At 60.4% G+C, this 22,925-nt stretch overlaps 1 protein-coding gene and 1 long non-coding RNA gene across 3 annotated transcripts in view; both read right to left on the bottom strand.

Annotated features, from left to right (window-relative positions):
- Window positions 1-22,551, bottom strand: part of PPARGC1B (PPARG coactivator 1 beta) — a 102,212-nt gene extending 79,661 nt beyond the window's left edge. The window contains exon 1 of the mRNA XM_047779032.1: window positions 22,425-22,551. Coding sequence (XP_047634988.1) covers window positions 22,425-22,502 — 78 coding nt within the window. The 5' untranslated portion in view covers window positions 22,503-22,551. The remainder of the gene's footprint in view (window positions 1-22,424) is intronic.
- Window positions 18,410-21,174, bottom strand: LOC125126523 (uncharacterized). 2 transcript variants are annotated; one of them, XR_007134659.1, is made up of 2 exons: window positions 20,872-21,174; window positions 18,410-19,009 (listed from the first exon to the last, which is right to left on the bottom strand). It is a non-coding gene; the product is annotated as an uncharacterized LOC125126523 (long non-coding RNA). The 2 variants fall into 2 exon arrangements; XR_007134658.1 differs by lacking the exon at window positions 20,872-21,174 and adding an exon at window positions 19,833-20,411.
- Window positions 22,552-22,925: the final 374 nt, after the last annotated feature.

Raw genomic sequence — 22,925 nt, 5'->3', positions numbered from 1 at the left:
GAATCTGCCTAGGAACCATGAGGTTGCGGGTTCGAGCCCTGGCCTCGCTCAGTGGGTTAAGGATCTGGCATTGCCTGTGGTGCAGGTCACAGACGCGGCTCGAATCCTGAGTGGCTGTGGCTGTGCTGTAGGCCAGCAGCTGTAGCTCTGATTAGACCCCTAGCCTGGGAACCTCCATATGCCGTGGTTGTGGCCCTAAAAAGCAAAAAAAAAGGAAAAATCACAAAGACAATAAGACCTGATTGGTCCCCCCCCCGCCCCGCCCAAGGAAAAAGATGTACGTAGGGGAAGACAGAAAAAAGGGACTTCTGGCGAGTGAAAGGAGGGGTGGTTTTTATTTCTTTAATTTTTTCCAAAACCGACTTAATCCTTTCGTAATTAAAAATGTTAATACATTTTTCCTTTATCTTTCAAAAGCAAAGCAGAAGTTACTCTTGTGTGAACCAGAGGAGCTGGAACGTACAAAATTAGTGGTCGGAGTTCCCTTACGGTGCAGCGGGTTAAGGATCCGCGGTTGTCACCGTGGCCGCCCGGGTCACTGCTGTGGCTCGGGTTCCATCTCTGGAAGTCCACATGCTGTGCTGGCAGCCAACAAAAGCTGGTGACAATGGCCAATTCTTTAATTAATTCCACCTGCTTTAAAACTGGAAGTACAAATGTGAGAAGTATATCATTATAAAAGTTTATAATGATTTAAATATTTGTTGGATTACAGTGAAAAGCAGGCTCTGACCCCGGGACAGACGCAAGACCTCCTGGAGCCTGGAAGGCAAAGCTCAAACCCACGGGCACAACTGGCCTGGGGACGCCTCCCGGGCCCGAGGCAGGCAGCTCCCCCGTGGGGCCCCTGCTCCTGGAAGGTGGCATCGGGCCACACAGGAGACCCCGCCAAGGGCCGGGACTCGTCCTCCGAGGCCCCCCCGCAGCAGCCGACAGCTTCAAGGACAAGTGTAGTCCCGAGGGTGGGGCACATGCCCCGGGCCGTGTCGCCCCCCTTCCCAGAGGACCCCAAGCTCGAGGTCCGGGGGACCGTCTGTCCGTTGAGACGGCGCCCCTGGCACCTAACACAGAGCCTGGCACAGACCACGGCTCGGAAGCACCTGTGGAATCCACGGACACGAGAAAGGACGCGCGTCCGAGGAGACGCGCGAGCAGAGGAACCCACGAGGGAACTTTGATCTGGAGCAAGGCAGAGGCAGGTGTGGCCCCAGGGCAGGTCACCCAGCCAGAGTCCACCCCGCGGGGGGCTCCGAGGTGGCTGAGTGCGTAACCTTACCATTGTGAGCGGTGCCTCCCACGGCCACCGTACGGCAGACGTGTCCCCAAGGCCAGCCGGCCCTGCCCGTAGATCTTGCTAAGAGCCGGATGCGGGCAAGGGTCGCGGTGTGAGGGGCCAGGAAGGAGAAGAGGTCCCTGCCCCCAGACTGCTGCCAGGAGACACGAACCCGGGCCAAAAACAGGCCCCAGCGGGCCACCTGGTCTTCTTCTAGAACACAAACTCCTGGGGCCACAAGACTTCCTCCCCGGGAGTCCAAGGCCTGCATGTCAAGCTGTGTCCCTCCGGCTCTGCGGCCAGCGGACCCTGCTGGCCCAATCCCCCTCCCCTCCTGGCCTGGCCCCCTAGTCTGGCCCTGCCGGCTTCTCTGCATCGTGACCCTACCCTGGGCCGCACTACCCCAGGGCTAAGAATCCCCCTCTTATTAAGCAATGAGCCCCCACGACCCCATCTCTGCCGCTCTCCGAGCAGCGGGGCGTTAAATCGCTGATCCCAGGGTGGAAGCTGACTTGTGCGGAGGCGGCCTGAGGACGCTGGCACGGTGAGATGGAGAGCCCGGGAGGAAGCCCTCATCGGCTAGGCAGCCCGCCCGAGCTACTCGCAATCACAGAAGCCTTCCCTCTGGCCGCTGGGAAAGGCCTGCCTCGTGCATCTGACTTTCCAAAGAAACACTGCAGCACAAGCCGTCTCCCGGCTCCGCTCTCGGGGCGGGGCCCCCAGCCGGGGGCCTGCTCTGATTTATAACTAGCACAGCACCTGCTCTGGAAAGATGCTCAGACACCCGGGGTCTCTAGGCAGCACCCCCCGGGGCTCCTGGATGCCCAAGAAGAGGGACCAGCCCAGCTGCCCCAGGCCTGGCCCTGGCTGCGCCCCACGGCCCACAATACCCACCCCCTCCCCAGCCCCAGAACACCCTCCGCCTCCCACTGCCCGGAACAGCCTCCCCTCCCCAGAACACCACCCCCTCCCCTAGGCCCAGAACAGCCTCCCCTCCCAGCCTGCTTCCTTTCTGATTTTTCAGGCCTGGGCAGGACTACGCTCTCAGAGGGGGGGCTTCTGGACCCCCCTCTGGATGCAGCTCACAACCCGCATTGCAGCGCCCCCATCGCAGAGCCCCCACCGCAAGCCCGTGTGGAATTCACTCTCCTTGCAGGGTTTCTTCCTGGCTAAAACCAGGTGTGATTTCTGCTTCTCTGGGGCCGGGTCTAGCTCGCTTCTCCGTCCAAGCCCAGGAAGAGAACACTAAACGCAGGGCCGGGGGTGAGAGGGAGACTCCCCGCGGCCAGACGAACAACGACCGACCAGGGAGACCCAGGCCCGGGGGTCGGGAGGCCAGACCTGGTCTCGGGGGACAGGAGACCTCAGGGCTCGGCCGCCGTCGAGCTCACAGCTCTGCTCACAGGCCGCTGGAGGCAGAGGAGGGAGGCAGGTGGCATCGAACTCTCGAGGTTATAGGAGAAAAACACCTCCAGGGAAGCGATCGACTGAATCAGGAGCAGGAAAAATCCTAGAGGTTCCAGGCAGCGGCCCGGCAGAATCGGCAACAGGGCCCAACGCCGGCCAGACTCCGCAGCCCTTCCTGCGACCAAGAACAAGAAGCCAGGCCGCGAGCTGCCCCAGGCCGGGATCCTAAGTCCCCAGCGTCGGGACCGGTGCCCGACACAGGACCAGCACCTCAGTAAGTGTTTTTAAAATAACTTTATGTTTTATTCTGTGCCTTCTGCGTGGTAAGCGTTTTATACGCAAAGTCGACCCTGGGCAGCCAGGACTCCTGAAGTGAGACAGGCAGGCAGGGAGGGCAGAGCGAGGCCTTGACCCAGCTCGCTCGACACCTGGCCCCGGGCCTCCCGCAAAGCCAGTCATCATGACACCACCTGCCAGGCCAGACAGGCAGGGCTCGGCCACTGCGGTCCCAGTAAGCCTCTCAATAGCCCCCTGCGCACCACGGGGCAGCCAATCTGCCCCAAAGGGTGACGTCGCCGAGTGTGGGGGCTGCAGCCAACGCCTGGCAACTGGGATCCCAACCCAGATCCTTCCCAGCTTTGAGCAAGAGGCTCTTGGGGTGCAGCCCACAGCCTCCCCCCCAAGGGAGACAGGCTGTCATGGAAGCTGGAATAACTTACTACAAATCTCAGGATGCCCTCGAAGAAACGGCACGTAATCCATGGCTTCTGCTCTTTCAGGACAACCAGGGGCCCCGTCGCCTCTCGCCTGCCAGACCAGCCTGGGACTCGCGGCTGGCAGGTCCGCTCTGTCTGGGCTTCGCTTTCCCCACCGATTTAAGCAGATGACACAGCTGGGTTGTTTGAAAAATCTAAAATGTCTTCAGTCATCGGAATAAATATTAATGCGATGTTACGTTCTGATAGCTTTCCACAGTTTATAAAACCTTTCTGCATTGATTATCTTATGTATCCAGCAGCCCTGCTGTCCACCCACTGGCCTCGCTTTACAGAGGAAGAAACAGCGTCTAAGGGGCCCGGTCAAGTCACACAGCAGGAAGGTGGCAGGACTGGGATCCGCATCCCAGCCGAGGGCGGCGGGCTGCCTCCTTCAACGGGGGTGCCAGAGAGGAGGGCGGGGCCCAAGAGAGTCTGGGGGCGGGGCGGGGGGGGGGGGGGTCTCATACGCATCAACAGGCCAAGAATCAGCAACACAACAGGCAGGTCACTGGAGAGGAAACAGGTGACTCTCCAGCAGGAGGGAGACCGCAAATCAAAACTTCAGAGACGCCAGAGTAACAAAGATCAAGAAAGCTGAGCAGCACGTGCTGTGCTGGCAAACCAGCATTTCCTATTCGCGTCTGCGGGAATGCGCAACTGAGACGATTCCGTGAAGGGCAACGTGGCCGCATTCACTGAAATTTTAAATACACGCGCCCTTGGACCAGGCAACTCCACTTGCAGCATTTACCCTCCACCTCCACTCGCACGTGTGCAAAACGACGCTCCTACAGAAAGATCCACCGCAGACAGCGCTGGACGAGGAGTAACCCGCATGCCCCATAGAAAACGGGTGAAGCAAATTGCAGCCAAGCCAAAAAATGAAGTCGTTCTTTATACACCGATACGGAATGATCTTTCCGACCTACTATTAAGTGGCAAAAAGCAAGGTGCAGAGCAAACGTACTGGGCTTGCTACCATTTGTGCAAACAACGGAGGCGGCGATGAGAGCACAATCATGCGGGAGCCGAGCACTTGATTCCCGGAAGAACGTTTTGGAAATTGGTGGCAGGGGGGTGCAGGGATGGGAGCACAAGAAGGGGAGACATGAGTTCCGTTTTTAACTTTCACAGTGTTTTGCAAGGAAGGATCATGTATTACATTTTCAAAATAAATATAAAAGCAAGTCTCGCGCCTTTCCCATGGAGCAATGCTGTGGGGTGAAACCCGTAAGAAAACTAAGCTGCGAGGTAGCTGGAGCGTCCCTGGACCTGTTCCGCGAGGACCCCCCCCACCGCTTCCCCTCGGGGCGGCTCCACTTGCAGCCTCAGTCACAAGGTGGGTCAGTTAACACTTTAAACGGCCTGGCTGAGTAAAAGACGCTCCATCGGGAATCTGGGTTCGTGTACCTCTGGTAGCAGCGTGGGTGTTTATCAAGCTCTGCAGAAAGACAGGAGGCACAGCGAGCGGAGCAAAAGCCCAACCTCTGGTGTGACTCAATTTGGGGTGTAATGGTCACGTGAAATACCTGGAGGTGACCGGCTGTGGTCCAGGCTTGCCACGGTCTGCGGGAAAGCAAGAGCGGTCACTGCGGCAGGCACAGGCTGGTGGAAAACACGGCCTCACATCTGTTGATGCCTCTACAACTTGCAATTAGCTCTGAAAAGCAGGACACACGCATCTCACAGCCACGCAGGGACTGATCCCGGTGTTTTGAAGGCGGCCAGAATCTGAAAGAGGTCACGGGGTGGGCAACAGCTAAACCAGGACTAGAGTCCAAGTTCGCTGCCTCAAGGTCACGGGCAGAAATCAGTCCATTAAGGACGCCTGAAGGATGCAGGGAGGCAGAAGTGTACCAAAGAGGGAAGCTGGGCTGGAGGTGGGACAGGCAATGGTACTTTAAAAAAAAGGAAAGAAAGAAAGAAGAAAGTGCGGTTTCTGACTGGCTACCTCTGGGTGTGGGATTCTTCTTTTCTCTTTTGCCTATTTGTGTTCTCCCAAAAGTCAATACAGGACTGCCAGCCACTTTTATAGCAAGAAAATACAATGTATATAAAAAAGGACAGAAAGCCAAGGCAGCTGAACACACCCAGCTGCTGGGAGTGGCTCTCTCTGGATGGAAAGAGTTACAGGAGGGGGTGCTTCACTTCTTTGACGAGTTAGCTCCTAATATTCAAAATGTTTGAATAGTTTCCAAAAATCTTTCTTAAAACATGCTTTAAATGTTAATTTTAAAACATATATTACCTTTGCTGAAAAAAAATTAAATTCTGGGGTAGAATGGCGATCAGTCATGAGGTGAAAAAACATTTGTTGAAAAATCAATAAAAATATAAAATTGAAAAGAAAAATGTAACACAATAAGTTATTTCTCCAAAACACTCCAAAAGGGTGGATTAGGGAGCAATTACACAAATGTCTAAGTTACAGCGATATAAAATGTTTGTTTTACGTTCTATCATTTTCAGCTGCCTTTATGACCTAACGAAAGTGCTTTTAAATTAACTTTTTCTGCAAGGCTCAGAGCCGAGCTTCCCGGGGATGCAGGCAGATCCCCTACCGAGGCGGGGACAGGCTGCCTGCGCACACGGCCTAATCCACATCCTGCAAGACCCAGCGGCTCATCCGGGCCCAGGCGGCTGGGCAGCGCCGGTGCTGAATTGCCTAGTGGCTGCCTGGCGCAGTGAAGAGTGGTCGCTCTTTTTCCACCTGCTGTGAGCTTTCTTTAAATAACTGCAAACCTAGTGGTTGAGCCAGTAGGTGCTGCGCCTGAAGGGCACCAGGGGCCTGAGCAGAGCCACCTGAGCCTCAAAGAGCACCCACGGCCAAGTCTACAGACCATCCCCCCACCCACCCCCCGACCCCCGGCGCGGGGTATCACACAATTTGCTGACATCCCCTCTCCCTGCTGAAAAAAGTTTTTAACTGAAACAGAGAGGAAGAGTTCCCGCTGTGGCGCAAGGGGATCTGCGGCGCCCTGGGAGCGCTGGGACGCTGGTTCGATTCCAGGCCTGGCACAGAGGTTTAAGGATCCTGCAGGGCTGCAGCTGGGGCTCAGAGGGCAGCAAAGACTCCGATCAGATCCCTGGCCGGGGGCACTCCATATGCCGTGGGGCAGCAGAAGAAAAAGAAAGAAAAAGTAAATAAATAAATAAAACAGGGAGTTTCCCTCATGGTTCAGGGGTTAACAAATCCGACCAGGAACCATGAGGCTGCGGGTTCAATCCCTGGCCTTGCTCCGTGGGTTAAGGATCCGGTGTTGCCGTGAGCTGTGGTGTAGGTCGCAGATGCAGCTTGGACCTGGCATTGCTGTGGCTGGGGTGTAGGCTGGCAGCTACAGCTCCAATTGGACCCCTGGTCTGGGAACCTCCATGTGCCGCGGGTGCAGCCCTAGAAACGGCAAAAAAAGACAATCAATCAATAGATAAATGAAACAGAGAGGAAAGCTAAAAGGCAGTTTTACAGATAAAAGAATGACGTGAGATGGAACACTGTGGAAAAAGGGAGAAACCCATTTTAGACATAACTTATCGGTAGAGGATTTTGAATAATGTGCTCCTTTAAAAAAAAAAATCTGGCCCGACGTTCCTGATTTTCACGCAGTCTTTCCACCCCCGTGAGTGACTTTATCCAAATGTTCCATGATTCACTGGGGAGGTTGGAAATCGGGGCTCCTCCCGCCCGGAGTTCCTCCTCCACCTTCTCCTCCGAACCCGCACGTTTAAGGCACATGATCCCATGACAAACGTCTTCCAACGTGCAGTTAGAGAAGTCGGCGCTTGTCACCAGGAAAGGGGACACAACCTGGGGAGTGAGCACCTGCCCCGGGCTCTGCCTGCCGGAGAGACGAACCTCACGCTGCCCCTCTGAGATGTGCCAGTTCCCTGGCTCCATCCTCTCCAGCAACTAAGCCTCCCCTTTCTCTCGCCAGGACCTGGCAGCTCTGCCCCCACAACAGAAAAAGGCTGAGTGGCCGGGAGAGGGGCAGACTTCTCCAGGGCTCCAGGGCACAGGCCTCCTGGCAGACCCCCAGGGACGCACAGCGAGCCCCTCATCTCAGGGCAGCCCCCATGCGCTCTAAGGAAGCATGTCTCTTCCCTAACTGGAACTTTAAGAGAAACCGATGGAAACTGCACTTTTCTGGGGAGTGCAACAACTGCAAAATCACGTCATAGAAGGCTGGGCACCTGCGGGAAGGGAGACAGGGCTCCAGGGAGGACGGAAGACAGTCCTGGGGACCCCGTCTAGACCCGGCACCGACACGAGCGGCTGCGGGGCCCTTTCAAGCCCCGTCCCTTCTCAACCAGGCACCGTGGGGGGACCCGCACATCCCACATTCCTGTCCAGTTCCTGCAACAGCGACATTACTGGGCAAGACCTCCCAGCATCCCCGAGCCCGAGGGTCTTCATCGGAAAAAGGAAAAGGAAAATCCTCACGAGGCTGTGAAACGTGGAAGCGAAAGGCTGTGAGGACGCCACACGCCCACGCTGCCCACGCTGACGGGGAGAGGGGTGCCCCGTGCCAGTCAGGAGCACGGGGGCAACAACCCCTGGACCATGCCGAGACCAAGCGAAGGCTTCCTCTGGAAAGCTACCAGCCCTCCCCGGCCCGTCCAGCACCGGGGCCCCAGACACCCGCGTCAGCAGGCAAAGGACCTCGGTCCCCGGCGCAGGGGAAGCGCTGCGCCCTCGCCGTGCGCCCAGAGCTGGCGCGGAGCGGCCCGGACCCCGGGCTGTCGCTCACTCCATCCCGGCCGTGAGGCTCGAGGGCAAAGCCTCGTCACCGTCCCCAGGACCTCGGCCCTCCTCCTCCTCCTCGTGACTCTTTCCGACACTTAATCCGTCCTACGCGCTCTGCCCCGTCACAGGGGTCCTGCAGCCACAGCTCAAACCCTCCGCTGATGGGGAGGGAGCTCGTGTGCGTCCCCTCCCCGCCCCCCAGGTCACTCCGAGCTCAGTCACCAGCCCCAGGACACGCAGGGCCTTGTCACAGGCGAGCCGTCCCCACCGAGTCACACAGCCCATCCCCCAATCCCTCTGTGCTTCGCAAGCTGTGTGGACAGTCCCTCTGCACCGGCCGCCCTGCACGGCCCTCTGTGGACGCGCTTCTCCCAGGACGAGGAGCAGGGCTTGGGGCCACTGGTAATCCCAGCTTCTGGCAGAGGGACTGCTGCAGGGACAGGAAAAGGAAGGCCAGCCAACGAGAGCCCATGGTCTGTAACCCACGGGGTCTCCCAGGTTCCCCACCAACCTGTCATCAAAACCTGCAGGCACTGACTGTCACTGCTCCCGACACTAACCGCCCCCAGGCCCTCCACCGAGTTCTCCAGACCCGAGACCATTTCAACCCCCCGCTGAGACACTTGCTATGATCCCATTTCACTTGGTAGCCTGCACTAAGCCACTCGGCTGCTGAATGACAGACCCTGGACTCCACCCCGACTGACAGCGCCAGCCTTAACCACTGTTCTAGTCCGTCTTCCAGGGACCCTCAGAATCCGGACCCCAGGCCGCGCCCGCCCCTGGCACCAGCCGATCCTGCCGCTCCTCTGCCTGTCCCACGACTGGGTCCTGAAAACTGACTGTGAGGTCACCTGAGCAAAGGGGGTCTTTCTTCCCCTTCTGCGGTGGATTCTACAGCCCCTCGGCTTCATTCTCGAGCCCAGGCTGCTGTCCCCAGGACTCGAGCCACCAATCTGGGTCTACATGCGCTCTGGGGAGAGAAGCTTCTGGCAAGATAGGATCACTGTCCTCTAGGCTTGCCTGATGCAGAGACCACCCCACCTCCACCGCCACATTCCTGCTGGGGGCTGGTCCGCAAGGCACAGGCAGGCAGCCACTCCCCAGGCCACCAGGACAAAGAGCAAGTGCTGCTGGGCAGGTGCCCGTGGCCACACCCACGGCACAGGGAGGAGCTGCTGCCCAACCCTAGGAAGAAAGTGGTGTGAGGTCACGGGGCACTGGGGCACGACTCCTCGACTCCTCGGGGGCAGGGTGCTGCCGGGCCCCTGGGGGCCTGTGCGTGCCTTGGTTGGCAAGAGCAGCTGATTCTCCAGCCCCACACTCACCCTCTGAGCCTCAGGTCCCTCTGCAGACTGGGGCTTTGTGCCCTGGGCTGGCCGGGAGGGTTAGGTGAAATCGGTACAGTGGCTGGCACAGATAAAGAGCTCAACAAAAAATGAATTCATTCACTCAAGAAATATTCGGTGAATGCCAACCATGTGCCAGGCCCGAGGCTGGGCTCCGAGGGCACAGCGGGAGCCAGACAGGCCATGTCTAGTCCTGGTGGAGCTTCCTTTCGCACGGGGCAAAGGCTATCAGCGAGGTGCACACTGACACACAGCAGGCACCCGGGGTACGGAGAGCTTCCAGAAAAGCGAACGCGGCACTCCCGCGGAAAGCGGACCCAGCGGCAGGGCAGGGAGGCGCCTCCCGAGAGGCAGTGAGGGGCCAGCGAGCCACGGGGGTGCCTAGAAGAGCATTCCCGGGCACAAGCAATGGCATGTGCCAAGGCCTCACTACACCAGCGGCAAGATTCTTTCCACCACCAGGGAGCCACCCCCGCCTCTCCAGAGAGGCAGCACACAGCCTCTGGGCGTCAGAAGTGGGTCCTAGGCCTAAACTTCCAGATGCCCTGGGCCCACGACCTGCACCGGCGGGTCTCCGCGGGTCTGCAGCCGGCCTGCATTCCCTGGGCTCGCTCCTGTCGTCCTCTCCCAACCCAGCCCCTTCCTCAAGTAACCACGGCCCCACCGCCTGAGCTGCCCCAGCAGTGGTTGTGCGGCTGAGGACGGGGCGGACAGACAGAGGGATGAGGCCAGTGTGAGAAAACCGACTCGCTGCAGGAGTCCGTCAAAGCGCCCTCCGGGGCCCGTCTCCCCCTCTGTAAGATGGGACCACTGCACCCCCGACACGGAAGTGACGGGACGTGCGGACGGATGACACTAGATTGACGTGACGTTCGGGAAGGACAGGCCAGATGAGGAACCACCCTGCGGGGCCCGGGCCTCCCCGGGGGGCTGCCCCCTGCTTCTCGGTCCTTCCTGACCTGCGCCCTGGACCACGGCGCCCGACGGACAGACACCGGCGGGGCAGGGTTAACGGCAGAGGCTGCTACAAATCGCGGCTGACTGTTTCGGACCAACCCGGAGGGCGTCCCGACAGGGAGCCTTCCAGACACCCGGACAGCGAAGCGCCAGCCGCCAAGATGCGCACCCGGTCGTCGGGGATTCCCCAGACGTATCATTATTATTTTTTTTAACCGCACTGATGATTCTGACACGCACCCCGGCTGAGAACGGCTGATGCGTCCCACCGACTCTGGCAGGTGGGAGCTGTCGTCACCCCACTTGGGAGCGGCTGACTCTTCGGGTCACACGGCTAAGAGTCACGCAGCGGAGGTTTCAACCACACGGTCTGCTCTCATTCATCCCAAGGACACACGAGGCTTCCTGAGGCCCATCGGCATCGGCCACAGGCTCTCCCTCCTGCTTCCAGGCAGCCCCTGAAACCCAGGAGACAGCATCTCACACGAGGAGACGGCATCGACTTTCAAACACACTGGTTTTGGGGTTTTTTTCGTGTTACAGTGGCACTCGCGGCAGCCACATGCAAGTCCCTGGGCCAGGGGCTGAATCAGTGCTGCAGCTGCAACCCACGGCCACGCAGGCCGGGATCAACCCTGCACCTCCCCAGAGACCCGAGCCCCTGCAGTCAGGTTCTTAACCCACTGGGCCACAGCGGGAACTCCTCAAACTTGCATGGCTGGACAAGCTCCTTCTGCATCCGGCACTGGGGACAGATGGCGTGTGCTCACAACACGCAGAGTGCAGGGACAGCTCTGAAACCCTTCCTGCTTCGGACAGACTCCCTGCCTGAGACGCTACCGCCAACATTCGCTTCACTCTTCCTCGCCTCCTCCCGGGGACACTGGCTGGCGCTCTCGCACGCACCCTGGCTGTTCCACTTTGCCCAGCAACGTGTGCAGAATCAGGGCCGCCTCGGCCCCTCCTAAGGCCCCGAGCCGCGTCCCGAGCCTCTGCTGGAAACGCAGGCCCCACCGCCTGCTGGCACGGACACACGCACTGACAAAACTGGCTGGCTGCTCCTAACATCCTGCGGTGTGCACAGGACGGCCAAGCCTGGAAGAACTGTGGGCCCACAAAGAGCGAACCGGCCCAGGGAAGGCAGCGCGAAGCGCCATCTCATGTGGGACACACTGAGCCTCGAGGAGGCGTCCAGCCCGGGTGATGGCAAAGGCCAGGGCGAGTCCGCGGGTCCCCGGTGGCTCCTCCAGGGCACAGGCCGCCGCCCCGTCCCTCTGGAATACGCACCTGGGACATGGACCCGAGGCCCAGAGGCCCAGGTTTCCTGCCCCTGTGCTCTGTAGAGGGTGTAGGGCCATCTGAGCAAACACCTCCCTGCAGACACCGGGCTCTGGGCCCCGCCCGGTGACAGTCGGATTCCTGGATTCCTAAGAGCGGGTTGACATTCCACAAAGACCTGCCCACAGGAGGAGGTGTGTTCTGTGTGCTTTTGATTCCTGTGTGTGCAAGGCTTATCCTGGAGACGGGGCAGTGGACCCTTGGGGGGCTGGACAATCCCCCCACCCTCTCGCCCCCATATCCTCCTACAGCTCAAAGCAGAGAAGGGGCTTCTGGAGCCAGGCAAACGGTTGGCGACTTTCCTGAAAGATCAAGCTGCATCCGTTCCCTCATTTAGTCCCTCGACCAACATTTCCGGGAGGCCTCGAGTGTGCCGGCCACAGCCAGGGCACTGGGGGATCTGCTGGGGAGGCAGCTAGCGGGGACCCCTTGCCCCAGGGAGCTCCAGTCCTGACTGGATAGAGCGGAGAGGAAGGAGTAAACACAGCAGCAGCAGAGCTGAGCCCAGGCTGGGACCGGGTTTCGCGAGGGCCAGGGAAGGTCAGGACCTGGTGGACCTCGCCCGCGGCTCCTCCTCCATCTCCAGCTCAGCTACAGGGGCGCCTCGGAGCCTCCGCGCCGTCCCTTCCTCCCACATCCGCCCCCCCCCCCCCCCCCCCCCCCCCCCCGCCGCTGAGGCCAAGTTCAGACGCCTCCTTCCTGCCGGCCATCACCCCTTTCCGGTCCTTTCTACACCCTCAGCCAGGCCGACCCAGGTTCAAATCTCAGCCCTTCCACGTCTGGGTGACGGGGAACAAGTCACTGAGCTTCTTGCACCTTAGTTTTCTGGTTTCTCATAGTACCCACCTCAGCACGAGGCTGAGGATTAAACAGGATATGGTGCTGAAGGTGTCAGCTTAGGACCAGGCACACAGGACGTGGTCAGTCAATGGTAGCCATGCTCTGTGACGACGGCTATTAGCCATAACACTATTATTCTTAGCATTAGCCATAAGCCTCATAAAAACCTCTGCGGACTCCTCGCCAGAACGTTCAAAGCTCTCTCTCCCTCTTAGGCAGCTTCCCTGGCCGTTTTGTTTTGGAGTGGCTAAAGGGCAGGCAGAAACTCGTTGGGACACTGAAGGCAGGGCACACAGTGTCTGTAAGGCTGTGGGATCACAGACAAAAAGGGACCCCTTTTGAAAGGGGGATGCAGGGGAGGTGGCGCTCAAGCTGGCCTTGAAGGGGGCAGCTGGAGGTGCGGAGGGACAGGAGCAGCTTACGGGAGGAGCCCCGTGGTTGCCTAGGAGCCACTAGGGAAGGAACTACAGAATAGGACCAGCACCACACACTGGGGAGACGGCCTCCGTTTACCCAACTCTAAAATGGGCTAATAGTGGGGGCCACTTCATGGGGCTCCTCTGAGATTAAATGCTATTGACTGAAGGTTAGCACTTGCCAACTGCTTTCATCACCATCGCAGCTGAAGAGCAGGGCAGCCTAGGAACACCTAACACCAGGGTCTATGTTCAGAGTACTATGCTGCTCTGCTTTGTGCACTGGATGCACTGTTGCGAGGCCAACTGTGCCAGAGGAATAGATGGATGCATGGATGGACGCAGGGATGCACGGATGGGTAGGCATTTGATGCCACACCCAGGAGCTTGCTTCTGCAAATCCTGGAGCGTGGGGTGGGGGTGGGGGGGACTGCAGGTGTTTTGAGCAGGGGATGCTGTGGCCTGGGATCACTTGCAGATGGAGGCTGGGCCTCCCCAGGCGCCAAAGAGCCAGGGCAGGACCTTCTCCAGTGTCCTGGGTACCACATTTCTCCTAGAGGAGCCTGAGACCAAAAATAAAAGCTCAAGCAGCCCTGTTGCCAAGGCTGTTTGCCATGGCAACATCAGGGAGCCACTCGTGGGCCGGCTGCTGCAACTGCTCAGGGCCTGGTTCCTAACGTCTCCTCGCTCTCCCTCTGCTAAATGACTGTTCTGCCAGGCAAGCACAAGGAAAAAAACCCGGCTGCAGAGCTGCTGGGGAGCATCCATCTCAGCCAAGCAGGGCTCGCCCGGCTGAGTTCCCAGACAGTGGGTCCCAGACAGCTGAGTCCCTGCCACGCAGAGCCAGCCCTGGCCAAGCAGACAGCAGCCAGGAGTCCTGTCCTGCCTCTGCTGGGTGATCTGAAGGCATCCCCTGGTCTGCCTCCTGTCTGCTTCTGCACTGCAACAAGAGGGTCTTGAGCAAGTCAGTCTCGAGGGCACTGCCCACTGCCTGAAAGCGCAGGTTTGTCTGCGTGTGTTGACCTCATTACCACTGTCATCTTCAAAGCGGCAGGCATGATTATCTTCAGCAGTTAGCCTAAGAGCATACTATCATCATCCCTGATATTGCACGAGGCAACTGGGATCAGAGAGGTTAAGACACTTGTTCAAGGTCACACAGCTAATAAAGGGGAGAACACTGATTTAAACCCTTGACAGTTCAACGCCAAAGTCCAGAGCTCTTAGTCACTCTTTCTTCAAGAGGCATCTAACTGGATGGGCTTTCCTCAAAGTCAGTGCTGCAACATTTGGCTAAGGCTGCCTGGGACTCCCCTCTGGTACCCCAGAAGCCGGGAAAGGAAATTGTAATACTGGGAACACGGGGTCTAGACAGGATCAAGGACCAACAGCAAGGCCGGCATTAGACTTGTCTGTTTTTAATATCAACAACACCCCATGACTGGGCTGGGTTTCCAAACACTCCACAGGCCTCACCACGGAGCCCCTCCCAAATCCCCTAAGGTATGTGCTACTATCAATCCCATTTCCGAGATAAAAACACAAGAAGCACAAAGAAATCTGCCAAAGGCCACGAAGCTCCCGTCCCAAGCAGAGTCCTGGCCTAGGCTCCTAAGCCCTCTAAGTCACTGAACCAATAACTGTTTTCCTCCGGAGAAAAGACTGGGTAGGAACTACAGGGCCTTGGGGCTAATTCATCCACAGCTTTGCCAAGCCTCTCCGGGGCTGCAACTCAGGCTCTGCCCTAAGGACAGGGCGGGCTGGGGAGCCCAGGAGCCTTGCAGCCACTGCAGCTTCGTGACCTCGGGCCAGGCCCCACCTCTCAGCTCTGACCCTGCAGCCCTCAAGGGGTGGTCCCAAGCACCTAGCCAGGTAGCCTGCAAGGGGAGTGGTGGGGCCTCCCGGGTTCAGGAACCAGCAAGCAGGAAGACAGCGTGGCCTGCCCTGCGGGAGGGAGCTCCCTGGTGGCTCAGCGGGTTAGGGATCCATTGTTATCACTCCTGTGCAATGGGCTTGGTCCCTGGCCTGGGGACTCCCGCAAGCCCAGCCACCCTGGGCAACAGCGTTTCTCCACGGACCAGCCACCTTTCCCTCCCCCAGAACCGAGACCCATCCTCCCCCCAAGTCCTGAAACTGGAAGAGAAGCAGTCGGGGCGCTGGGGACCAGAGCCTCCTCCAGCCAGGTGGCTTCTCAGGTGCCTCTGTGTCTCTTCTTCTGGGAAAGAGGGGGCAGAAGGGATGCACTCCGAGGGCCCTCCCTGGCCGAGGAGAGGGAGCCACTCAGGGACCAAGTTCACATCCCAGGCTAGACACTCAGTAGCTCCAAGACCCTGAACGATGCCCCTGAGCCCTGTGCCTCGATTTCATCACTAACTAAATGAGTGACACAGAACCCACCTCACCAATCCAGAAAGAAACCACGCAGCAGTACCCAGAAGCCTCTTCTCAGACACACGCTCAAAGAGTCCCGGGTGACACGATGTGGTCTGTGGGCAGCAGTGGCCGCTGGTCCAAACTGGCTGAGCTGGGTGTCGGGGGCCTAGGGACCCATGACTCTCTCTCTGCCACTGGCTGCTGCTGGCTATGCCTGGCATCTTCCACCGTCAAATGCTTAAGATACAAAGGTCTTTGCAGAGAACCTGACACCCACACATAAAAAAGACTCTGCTCAAAACCTCGTCTACTTAATGCCAGACCAGGATAAACATTTTTTTCTTGCCCTCCCTGGGCTGTCATCCTAGTTGTAGGGATAAAAGCATGCAGGCCCCTCCCCGTCAGGGGACAGGGCAGAACAGACACTTGACGGGCTTTCCAGAGCAGTCAGGTAGGGGCAGGGGCTGGAAACGCGGGCAGACTGTGACTGCGTTAGCATGCTGCGGGCCCGCGGAGGGGTCTCCAGGTCATTCCAGAAGCATTTCTGCACCTGTCTCTTCTCAGGAACAGGTGCACTAAAGATACATAAGGAGCCGCAGCACCTGCTCCGAGGAGGCTTATATTCTAGCACATTCCTTCACTCAAGGAGGAGTTCATTTTGGTTTGGGCCAAACCAAAATTTGGCTTGCGGGAGTCCCCGGGCCAGGGACCAAGCCCATTGCACAGGAGTGATAACAATGGATCCCTAACCTGCTGAGCCACCAGGGAGCTCCCTCAGTGAGGACTGGGAAAGGCTACAGGCACTTGTCTATTCGGGGGGGGGGCGGTGTCATGAAGCAAACAAAATCCTTGCGCTCATGGAGCTTAACGATCTGGAGTGACTTGGTCAACACTTCACAAGACCCGCTTTAGAAAACGTTTCCGTGATGTGGTGTTGAGACTCGGCGCTGCGGTGGGTGCTTTAAATCCATGTAGCCCTTGGATTTTTACTGTCTCCTCCAAAGAACTTTATGGGCAGGTGCTATTACCATCACCTCTGCGCAGGGGGAAATGGAAGCTGAGAGAGGTCCCGTGACCCACCAAAGGGCTCCGAGCTCGTAAATCACAGAACCCGGACCCAAACCCGGGGAGGCTGACGTCCAAGGGAGCGCTCGCCACCCCCCCCACCCCCCCCGGGGAACGGAGGGGAGAAGGTGTCACCAAAATGACAGCAGGGGAGCTGAACACTGGACACAGCGGCGATGGAGCCTCGGAGACAGAAGACAGCACGAGCCTCTGCTTCCAGGAAGAGACTCGCGGCCAGGGCCCCAGAGAAAGCGCACGACTCGGGAGCGTCAGGGGCCTAACTCGCCAACGTCAAGTATCTGAAGGCCCTTGAACTTGAGGTTAAACGGACTGGGGAGCCAGGGATGACGGATGAGCAAGGGGGTGACCCCAGACGCGCCCTGTGGGCAGCCTATCTGCCACCAGGGCTGAGGACAAGCAGGAGGGGCGGGGGCCGGTGTGGCGAAGACGGGCAGGCCAGGCAGGAGTCCCACTGTGGAGGGTCAAGGTCCTGGATCAGAAGTTTCAGAGGGACAGAAAGGGCAAAGCCCAGTGCCACTGCGCCCCCGCAGCCCACACGGTGGACGCCAGGCACCCACCGAGGCTGCAGCAGGGGAAGGGAAAAGCCCCTCGGTCTCTCCCAAAGGACTGTGCGGTCCCTCCAGCCTGCATCCCAGGCAGCACGCTTGCCTTTCTTCTCTAGAAAAGACTATGCCTGATCTCGCCCCTCTCAGGTGCCGAGACACAAGGCTCCAAGTTGTGTGACCAGCAGGCAGATGTTATGGACAGAGCAGGATCTTAACCCCCAATCCCCACAGGTGGGGCCCAGCAGCCTCACTGCAGAGACGGAGGAACAGGGGCCTGGACAAACAGAGGGACCATGACTTCGGCCTTCTCTCGCTCCGATTAGCCTTCATGTTTGCCCAAGTTGCTGGCAAACAAGGAGGAACAGAAAGCGAGCAGTCCCTGGCTGCATGGAGCTTGGAGTCACGAGGTCTGGGGGCCACTGCCTCACTCTGCCTTCTACTCCCAGGCTGTACAGGGGGTCCCCTCTGGCCAGTGAGTGAGTGAGTTTTCTGAGAGCATAAACGCCTCATCCGTGACACGGAATAGCATCTACACTTCCCATAGTCTTTATGGGAATGAACCACAGTCATGCACTAGAAGGCTCGACAGAGGCAGGGCTGCTCACCGAGTGGCGTGGAGGATGCGGGAGGAGACGGCCGTTCCTACCGCCAGTCTCGCTCCCAGCCCACGGCCCCAGTGGCCAGGCTGCCTCTGACTCAAGCCGCTGTTCCTTCTATTGTCCCAGAGAAGGAAGAGGGCGACGCACATCCTGGCAAAGATGGAGCTTCTGGCCCCAGCGGGGGAGGGGCGGGCCCCAGGGTGACGGGAGACAGGCGCTCGGTCCCCGCCTTTGCCGGGCTTTCCTGATCAGCAGCGGCAGCCGGACAGCCCAGTGAGGGACCCCTGGGCCTCCAGTGAATGCAGCCAGCCCACCGAGCCCCCTCTGGACGCAGGGGAACAAGTCACCCCCTGGGGTGTCACACAGGTGATCCGTGGGGAAGGGCACCCGGCCCAGGGTGCACTCGCCCTGCCCTGCGGAGGGTCAGAACTTTGACTTGGAAAAGAAGCCAGCCCTGGCTCCGGGGCTGTGCGGGCAGCAACATTCCAGAACCAGCAAAAGTCAACATCAGCACTTCGAGCCCCGCGCCCTGATTCTCCAGGTGGCAGGGGCCCCTTGTGGGCGCTCAGATCCTGTTTTAGAACGGGGAGGAGATAGGATTCCAACTGAGAAATGGGCCAAGTTCACCAATAAGACCTTCCACAGGACTCAATCACTCATGGCCCCCTCATCAAAAGAAAAGAGGGCTCCGTATCACAAGTCGTCAAAGAATCGCACATTAAAAGAGTCAGCGGGACACCGTTTATTGATAAACACACGTAAAAATGAAAAACCACTTGCAGAGAGTCATCGAGTATGGGCACCAGGCATTCCCACCCAGCCCACACTCCGAGTGCAAATGAGCTCCGTCTTTCTGGAAGGCACCCTCCAGAAAGGCTGCTGACCAAATGCCTGCATAGCTCCTTGACAGAGTAATCTCATTTCTAGGAACTCAGATATATACAAAGACAGTCATTTCCGTGTGGCTCACAACAGCAAAAAAAGAGAGAGAAACTACTTAAATGACTACCAGTAAAGGATGAATTAAATGCATTTTGGTTCAATCCATGATACTATGTAACTGTTAAGATACTAAGTAGAAGAATTATTGATACAGAAAGATAGCCACAGCATATCCTTCGAAGGGAAAAAAGGCAAGTTTAAAAAACAGTGTGATTCCACGTTACAATTAGTAGATAAAGGACGGCTCCATCTTTGTACAAAAGACACAATCGAAAGGACTCAATAGGCGAAGAAAGTGTACATGAAAAGCAGCAGCGGTTCCGTCCGGGTAAGATCACGTGTTTTCCATTCTGTCCTTGACGCTGGCCAGTATTCTCTAACAATTCTGTAATTAAATATTTTAAATGATAAGGGGTTGGGCCCGATGATTCATCAGGTTCCTGCCAACTCGACATTTTGGGCATCTATGATTGTCGTCCCAAGCAACCAAGCGACTTCAAACAACCCATATTTAGTGTGGCCTCCGGAGCCTCAGCCGCTGCCCACAGCTGCAGCCCTCTGCATTCCTCTCTCCCCAAGCTCGCCGCCCAGCTGTCCCCTGTCCCCCCCTGGCCGGCCTAAGAGCTGCCCTCGCCTGCAGGTCTTGTGCCCAGCCAAAAGCCGAGCGAAGGCGCTCAGCATGGTAACAGGTGCCACGAGGGCACAAAGAGAGGACAGGCACGACTCCTCCGGTTCCAGAATCTGCCTGGGACACGGGGCTCACGCACCAAGGGCTTGGTTGTGCAACGCGGCCTAAGGAAACCCGAGGGGAGGGAGCAGAGTGAGCCGGGTCGGGAGGCCTGCCGGCTGCAGGAGAGGGCGATGCAGGCCAGGGGCGAAGGCGAGCGGAGGGAGGCCCACCCGGAGGCCTTTGGGACACACGCCCCGATCCCTTCCAAGAAGCTTTCGCAATCCTCGGCCTGCTGAATTTCGGAACTCTGACCTGAGGAGGTGAAAGTTAAGTCTCCTCAACAGAAGCTCTCCCTCTGGCTACTCCGGATTAGCCGCCAAAGACAGGACTTGGGGAGAAAGCTGATAAACGACCTTTTTCCTCACTCTTCCCACCCCTTCCCGAGGGGGAGATGGGGGGCGAGGGTCAAGGAGGGGCTGGGGAGGGGGGAAAGAAGTGGCAGCAACAACCGGACATCCCGCATGCAAACAGAGCTCACCCCCAGCGGCCAAGGGCTCCGACTGCGGGCGCCACCAGCCCCATTTGACAGATGGCGGAAGGGAGGCTGGGAGAGTCCAAAGGGCTCGCTCCGGGGTCACCCAGCCAGAGAGCGGCGAAGGCGACTCCACGCAGGCCTTCTGACTCCAAGTCCAGTGCTATTTCCAGGCAACACACAGGACCTGGAGTCAGGAGCCCTGGGTGGCTCTGTCACCCACTGGCTGCGTGGTCCTGTACCGGCCGCGGGGCTCTCACAGCCTCTCTCCCCAGCTGTAAAATGAGCAGGCCCGCGATGGCCCGCCCAGGTCCCCTTCCGCCGGCTGGCTGAGCCTTCTAGGGGCGGCGGCAAAGCTCCCCTCTCAGTTACATTTCCCAAGTTGGGCCGGCAAGGATCACCGAAGCGCCGCGGCCCGTCACGTGGTTACATAAAAAAAGCCAACGTCCCAGATTAACTTTCACTGCACCGCTTCTGCCGCTACCTCATTACCCAATTTTCCAGGTTCCTGGGGTGAGAGATCCCTGCTGGGTAGGCCCGCCGGGCGGCTAAGAGGGCCAATGATGAAGTACTGGTGAGCCAAAGAACACCGAGGATGGGGTGCGAACCGGGGGTCGGGGCCAAAGCGGACAAGTGTTTGCTATGGGGCTCCGGACTCTTCCAAGTCTCCTTCACCGGCGTCTTGGATGAGAGGTTTGGAGTCACCCCCCCCCAGACCAGTCCGAGGGCCGAGGACTGAACGGTCCCAGCGGCAACGGTGCCCCCGGCCCCCGCCTGCCGGCTGGGGGGCTGCGGGAGCGGTGGCGGTGCAGGGGCTGGGCACCGCCTTGGGCGCTGACACGGCCGCGGGGCGAGCCACGGCCCCGGTGCCCGCCGCGGGAGCTCCACCGCAGTTTCGTCAGAGGTAAAGGTACGCGCCCGGCGCGCGCCGCGTGTGCACACAAACACAGCCTCGCGCGCGCGGACCGCTCATCGCCCTCTCCCGCGGGCCTGGCCGAGCGCGATCACACGCCCCCGGCGCCCCCGGCCCCTGCCCGGAACCCACCCGAGCGCGCCGCCACCGACCGCGAGGCCCCGCGGCTCCCTGACGCTTGCACGTCCGCAACGGGCACGGGCTGGCCTCCTCCCGCGCGTGGCGGGCTTCCTCCCGGCGACACCCCGCCATGCCGCGCCGTCCCATCAGCCAGCGGGGACTCGCCCGCCGGCGTCCGCCCAGAGCGGAACGTCTCGGCTGCGGCATCCCCTCGGAGCGCGTCTCGCCGCCCGGAGTCAGCGCGCAAGCCTCTCCCCGCCCACCGGGTCCCATGACAGCTGCTGCCGCCCAAAGACAGGCGGATTCTAACAAGAAGCAAAGTTTCTCCCTCCCGCTCTCCCCTCCCACACGCCCGCCCCCCGCCTCCCCCTCCCTCCCAGTGTTATGCAAAGCAAGCCGGCACCGGCGCTCCGGCTCCAGGTACCAAACCGGCCCTCGCGAGCCGCGCCCGGTTGCGCCCGGCGGCCCCTCTCGGCGCTCGAGCGTGCGCCCGCATCCGGGGTCTCCCGCTCGGCTCCGCCGCGTCCCCCGCCGCCCGGCTGCCCGCAGCGGGGCGCCCGCGCGGAAAGCCCTAACTACGGGGCCAAACTTTAAGCTCGCAACAGGCAGGGGTGGGGGACAGCGGGGAAGGGGCGGGGGGCGCGCACGCCCCGCGCAGGCATGTTCGGTGCCCCGGGGGGCAGCAGCACCCCCCCGCCCGCGTCTCCACGTCCCCGGCTTCCTCGCTCCCCCCTCCCGGCACACCAAAGCACCCTCTCCTGTCACGCGCGTGTCGCCGGTGGGGCTCCCAGGCGCAGCCGGAGCCCGGGACGCCGCCTCGCCTTCCCTTCCCCCCGCACCGCCGAGCGCGCACCGGGGCCGCGCGCCGCAGGGGGACCCAGGCGCCCCCACACCGTCCTCCGCCCCCATCCCGCCGCGCTCTGGCCCCCGGAGGCTCCGCCGAGTAGCGAAAGCAGGAAGGTGCTATCCCCGCCCGCACGTCCACGTGCCCCACAGACCCCCTACGCCCTCAGCGGGCAACTGGCAGGAAACTCCGCGCTGCGGCCGCTTTGGGGAGCCTCGGGGGGGCAGCAGCAGAACGCGGGGTATCGGAGACTGGGGAGGGGGGTCAGGGGACTCCGGGCACCGGGGCAGGCGCCTGTGCCCGGGCCACAAGTCCACGTGAAAGTACGGCGGCAAGTGCCGAGAGCCTGAGGGCGCGCCTCCCGCACCCAGAGCCAGCCTGAGGGTCCCGCACACCTTGGCGCGGCTCCACCTCCCAAAGAAGCGTGCAAACACCCCCCCCCCCAGCACGGCCGGGGCGGGGGGGGCCGGACGCCCAGCAACCAAGGCTAGACCCTCCCCAGCAGCCGTGGCGCCCCCAAGGCTCCCGCCTGCTCGGGCGGCCCCCCAGCTCCCCGTGACCCACACGAAGCGCATCGCGGGGTGCGCCGAACAGGGCTTCTGCACCCCGGAGCCCCGGCCCCCCAGTGCGCCCACCGCTGCCGCCGGCCTCTGCGGCTGCGGCAGCAGCCCCCGCGGCTCAGCCCCGCTGGCCTCGGGCCCGCGGCCCCCGCCGGCCGTACCTGCGCGTCGGCGAGATAGTTGAGGAAGAAGGAGGAGAGCTCTTCGTCCAGGAGCGCGCCGCAGTCGTTCCCCGCCATCTTCCAGCCGCGGCTGCAGCGTGCGGCGGAGTCAGCGCCGAGCCGGCCGCGGGGGTGGGGGGGCGGGCGCGAGCGGCCGAGGGAGGCGGGCGGAGCGAGCGCGGCCGGCGGGAGGGGGCGGAGCCAGGCCGCGGCTGCCGCAGGGCCGCTGGCGGCGGGGGCGGGGCCGCGCGCGGAGGGCGCCCGCGGGGGTCTCGCGCCCCCCCACACCCGCCCCGGCGCGGCGCTGCGCCGCGGCCGGCGCCGCGATCCGCTCCCGCGGGCCCCGGCCCGGGAGGAAGGCGCCGGCAGCCGGGCGGCTGTGCCCCAGCCGGCGGCCTGCCGCCTGCGCAGCAATGCGGGCGGCCCAGCGCTCCGGCCGGAGCGAATCACGTTGCGTTAGCGCTGGGCGGGTCCGGAGCCAACCTGCTTCTGCACGGCTGG

The sequence above is a fragment of the Phacochoerus africanus genome, chromosome 4, assembly GCF_016906955.1.
Source record: "Phacochoerus africanus isolate WHEZ1 chromosome 4, ROS_Pafr_v1, whole genome shotgun sequence".
NCBI lineage: Eukaryota > Metazoa > Chordata > Mammalia > Artiodactyla > Suidae > Phacochoerus > Phacochoerus africanus.
The sequence above is the reverse complement of the archived record's forward strand: the minus strand, read 5'-3'. Positions and strand labels throughout refer to the sequence as shown.